Source organism: Otolemur garnettii, unplaced genomic scaffold (assembly GCF_000181295.1).
Source record: "Otolemur garnettii isolate 467f Iridium unplaced genomic scaffold, OtoGar3 scaffold00020, whole genome shotgun sequence".
NCBI classification, from domain to species: domain Eukaryota; kingdom Metazoa; phylum Chordata; class Mammalia; order Primates; family Galagidae; genus Otolemur; species Otolemur garnettii.
In genome coordinates, this window is record NW_003852415.1 from 226,891 (window position 1) to 231,995 (window position 5,105).

Sequence of the window (5,105 nt, forward strand, 5' to 3'; positions counted from 1 at the left end):
CTTAGGTGTATGTGGCTGGCGCCTTAGCCACTTGAGCCACAGCTGCCAAGTCAAGACTATGTTTTATTTAACATTTCATTTGATGTATAACTTTTAAATATTTAGTTTAGGATATGTAGGCCTCTGTGTGTACTCTTGATTGGGTAGATTCATAAATATTAGGATATGAACTGTATACTAGGAAATCAATTGATTTGCTTATAAGAAGATAATTTTAGGCCAGGCACAATGGCTCATGTGTGTATCCTAGCATTCTGGGAAGCTGAGGTGGGAGGATCAGTTGAGCTCAAGAGTTTGAGACCAGCTAGAACAACAATGAGACCCGTCTCTACTAAAAGTAGACGAAATTAGCTGGTCATTGTGGCAGGCACCTGTAGTCCCAGCTACTCAGGAGGCTGAGGCAGGAGGATCACTTGTGCCCAGGAGTTTGAGTTTGCTGTGAGTTAGGCCGATGCAACAACATTCTAGCCCAGGTAATAGAATAGGACTCTGTCTCAAAAAAAAAGAAAGAAAGAAAAAAGAAAGTAAGAAAAAAGGAAAAAAAGCTATGTTTTTACCTTTGTAGATACATGAGGAGGGAAAGCAAATGATATTTAAGAGAGCTACTTAGAGAATGTAAAATCATTGTTTATGTCCTCCATTTATGAATTCTAGCTCGTTTTCTTTCTTCATCAGGTGAAGGGCCCTAGTGTTGGGCTTCTTGGTTTCTCCAAAGGAGGTGACCTGTGTCTCTCAATGGCTTCCTTCTTGAAGGGCATCACAGCCACTGTACTTATCAATGCCTGTGTGGCTAACACAGTAGCTCCTCTGTATTACAAGGATATGATGATTCCTAATCTTGGCAATGACCTAGGAAAACTAAAAATCACTGAGTCAGGATATTTCACATTTTTGAATGTTTAGAACAATCCACTGGAGGAACCTGATCAACTAAGTCTTATTCCATTGGAAAAGGCCCAGGGTCCCTTCCTATTTATCGTTGGCACAGATGATCATAACTGGAAGAGTGAACTCTATGCTCATATAGCCTCTGAAAGATTACAAGCCCATGGGAAAGACAGACCCCAGATAATCTGCTACCCAGAAACGGGTCATTGTATCGACCCACCTTATTTTCCTCCTTCTTTAGCCTCTGTGCACTCAGTGCTCAACAAACCAGTATACTGTGGAGGTGAGCCAAGAGCTCACTCAAGGGCACAGGTGGATGCCTGGCAACAAATTCAAGCTTTCTTCCATAAACATCTCAATGGTAAAAAATCTGTCAAGCACAGCAAAATATAACATTGTAGCTACAGACCACAGATCCCATTAATAAAAATCCTATTCATACAACCTGTGTTGGATTTTCCAGAGCGCCAAGAACCAACCAGCTCAGCTTCCTTGTCATATTCTACTGGACTCTCACCCTTTGCAAGGTTCATCCTTCTTTCCCTAGAACTTATCTTGATCATCTTTAGGACCAATCTTAACCTTAAGCAAGAAAACTGGAAGAAGTGCTTGCCCACCTATCAAGTGCTGGCCTAGCTTCAGCCATGTGTCCCATTTCTGAGAATTGAGTTTCTGTATTGCTCTGGAGCCCCATGTCCCCTTTGGGCCCTGACTGGCCAGGTCTGAGCCTTGGGCACTGATTCACTCCAGTCCCTTAAGCAATGGACTCTGCCTTATTCTTTTCCTTTTTTGGGAGGGTGGGTGCAGTTTGGCCGAAGCCAGTTTCGAACCCACCACCCTCGACATGTGGGGCCGATGCCCTATTCACTGAGCCTCAGGCACCACCCAACTGAGCCTTATTCTTGCCAGTACACATTTCCTGAACATTTACTCAGGACTTAACCCTGAACCCTAGTCTGAAGATTGGGAGCATTCTACCTGTCACTGTGCTTCCTTTATGTTTACCACCTGTCTGGATTCCTGGTCACTGTATGGTACTTACCTGCCTAGAGGAACACCTTGATGCCAAGATTTTCAGGACTATTATAGCTGTGGGCCGTGGCCTTCATCGTTGGCTGTCATGTTATGATTGCTAAATCAGACTTCCTTCCGCACCATCTGGTCCTACTACCTTCTTACAGGGTAGGAACAGGACCCATCTGCCTCAACCCACTGCAATGTACTGGGCACTATCTAGAGTCAGAAGAGACCAGAGTAGAGGGTCTTCCCTGAGCGCAAGAAAATTTTTCTGAGACTTTAGGGCACATTGTCACAATTTTCTAGACACATACAAAATCTTTCACCAATTTGAGTCTATGCAAACAAATGCCCTTTAGATCTTAACTAATGAAAAGAAAGATTCCTTAGAGGTAATTTAATTGTTGGGTATGGTGGTGTGTGCCTATAGTCCCAGCTTCTCAGGGGGCTAAGGCAGGAGGATTGTTTGAGCCCAGAAGTATCAGGTTGCGCAGAGTTGTGATTGTGCCACTGTACTCTAGCCTAGGTGACAGAGTGAGACCCTATCTAAAAACAACTAGTAAGACAAAACTAAAAAGAAAAAATCCACTGTATTGAGTGTAGTCATTTACCATGTAGTCTAATTTTATAGGATCTGAATTCTGGGAGTCTCTGTTTTAAACTCCCTACCAAGTGGATTTGTTGCTTTAGAAATGCTCTTGGGATGGGAAATCACAGGAAGAAGTTATAAGGAAAGCAATTGAGAGGGTAAGAGAAGGGAGGGCCGAAAAGTAGACTAAGAAGCTGTGCATGAGGATGATGACCAAACATCTCCACCTAGTGAAACACTAGGGAAGAGCAGCTCTAGCCCTCAATTTCTCACTGATAAAGCAGCCTAGACATGCCCTACACTGACTAAAGATATTTGGTCACTTCCCCCTAAGAGTTGGCCATATGTGGCCACTTTCTCTAAGACTTTTGTTTCAAAAAGAATTTCAGATTGTTACAAAAGCTATGTAAAGTATGATAAAACAATATTCTTTAGAAGGGAGAAAGAGAAAAGATATTCATAAAATTAAGCCAGAAACGAGGCTCATGGAATAGTCCTTATTATGAAGCCTTACACGCTTGCCTTAATTAGGCTTCTCATTCAGTCATGGATTTTTTAGTGGTTTATGTAAAGTTATGCAGAATTTACACCAATCATAAAATCAAAAGGAAAACTTAGAAATCAGTTTCTCCCAAGCCGGTTGTGGTATTATGTGCCTGTATTCTCAGCTATTCAGGAGGCTTAGGCAGGAGAATAGCTTGAGCTCAGGACTTCAAGGCTACAGTGAGCTATAATGATGCCACTGTATGTCAGCCTGGGTGACAGAGTAAGAACCTATAGCTCAAGAAAAAAATTTAAAAAGGGCCAGGCACGGTGGCTCACGCCTATAATCTTAGCACTCTGGAAGGCCAAGGCAGGAGGTGGGAGCTCAGACGTTCAACCAGCCTGAGCATGAGCAAGACCAAGACCCCATCTCTACTAAAAATAAAAAATTATCTGGGCATTGTGGCAAGTGTAGCCCAGCTATTTGGGAGGCTGAGGGAGAAGGATCACTTAAACATCAGAAGTTTGAGGTTGTAAGCTTAGCTGAGGCCAGGTACTTGCTTGGATGATTAGAGCAAGACTGTTTAAAAAAAAAAAAAAGGAAAAAAGATAGTCATATACTAAGAAACATGAAGTGATGTAAAGGGCAGTGCTGTAATTTAGACATTGTTCTCTCCAAATCTCATGTTGAAATTAGATCCCCATTGTTGGAGGTAGGCCTAGAGGGAGGTGTTTGGGTCTTGAGGCTTGGTGCTGCCCTCTTGGGTAATGAGTCCCTGCTCCATTAGTTCCTGAAAGAGTTACCTGAGAACTTGTTAAAAAGAGCCCCTCCCTCCTCTCTCTCTGCTGCTCTCTTGTCTTTCCAGCTGCACACACCAGCTCCTCCTACCCTGCTGTGTGTGGAAGCAGCCTGAGGCCCTCACCAGAAGTAAATGCTGGAACCATGCTTCCTCTACTGCCAGCACAACTACCAGCCAAAATAAACCACTTTTCTTCATAAATTACTGAGCCCCAGGTTTTCCTTTATAGCAACACAAGTGGACTAGTGTCCTCAGGATACCTCTACACTGGCTATAATTCCCAGGCTCCACTACTAACTGTGTAACTACCTCACTGGGCTATTGTGATTAAATTAGACAATCCATGTAAATGCTTAACGTATTTAAAATTTCACATACAGACATATCTCGTATTATTGTGATGTGTTCTTTTGTACTTCAAAGATACTGTGTTTTGCTTTTGTCCTTTTTCCAAACTGTAGGTTTGTGGCCGCCCTACCTTGAGCAAGTTTATCAGTATCACTTTCCCAACAGTATATGCCACTTTATGTCTCTGTCACCACATTCTGGTAATTCTTGCAGTATTTCAAACTTTTTCATGATTATTACATCTGTTACACTGATCTGTGATCAGTGATATTTGATGTGACTACTGTAATAGTTTTGAGGCTTCAAGAACTGTACCTATTAGGTTGGCCAAACTAACCCCGTCTTGAACTGAAAAGCCATTCTGTGAAACTCTGTTACAGGCATACATAACTCAGATAAGAGGGACATACTTGTCAAGTCCTTGTGCAATTACAGACCCGCCAGTGAGAAATATGCTGACACTCAAACCTCTGACACTCTATTAAGAAGAGCCCACTAAGAAAGTCTCCCGATAATAAGATAACATCTTTGACATCCTGATGATAATGACAGTTTGGTGGTCTTTGATAGAAACCAGCTTATTCCCCCACAGCCTCCCTCCCTAAACCCCACACCCAAATGTCAAACATTGCTGCCTCTGTTACACTTTGATCTTGAGTGTTCTGATCTGTTCCTTTCCATAAGACCACAAACTTAAATAAATAAATGCATATGTTCTGACTGCTCCACCCAACCAGCCATTCCCTCATCTCTTTCCCTCTCCTTGGGACTCCCTTTTCCTAAGACACAACAATATTGAAATTAGGCCAACTAAAGGAAGAGTCACATGCTAGAAATGATTAAACTTAGTAAGGGCCGTGGGGTGCAGTGGCTCACCCCTGTAATCCTAATACTCTGGGAGGCTGAGGTGGGTGAATAGCTTGAGCTCATGAGTTTAAGACCAGCTTGAGCAAAAGCAAGACCCTGTCTCTACTAAAAAT

General features: G+C 42.6%; 1 protein-coding gene across 1 annotated transcript in view; it reads left to right on the plus strand.

Annotated features, from left to right (window-relative positions):
* The window catches only part of LOC100947022 (acyl-coenzyme A thioesterase 6-like), a 6,539-nt gene extending 5,207 nt beyond the window's left edge, over nucleotides 1-1,332 (plus strand). Inside the window, 1 exon segment of the mRNA XM_023511536.1 lies at nucleotides 676-1,332. Within this exon segment, the coding sequence (XP_023367304.1) occupies nucleotides 676-1,281 (606 nt within the window). The 3' untranslated portion in view covers nucleotides 1,282-1,332.
* Nucleotides 1,333-5,105: the final 3,773 nt, after the last annotated feature.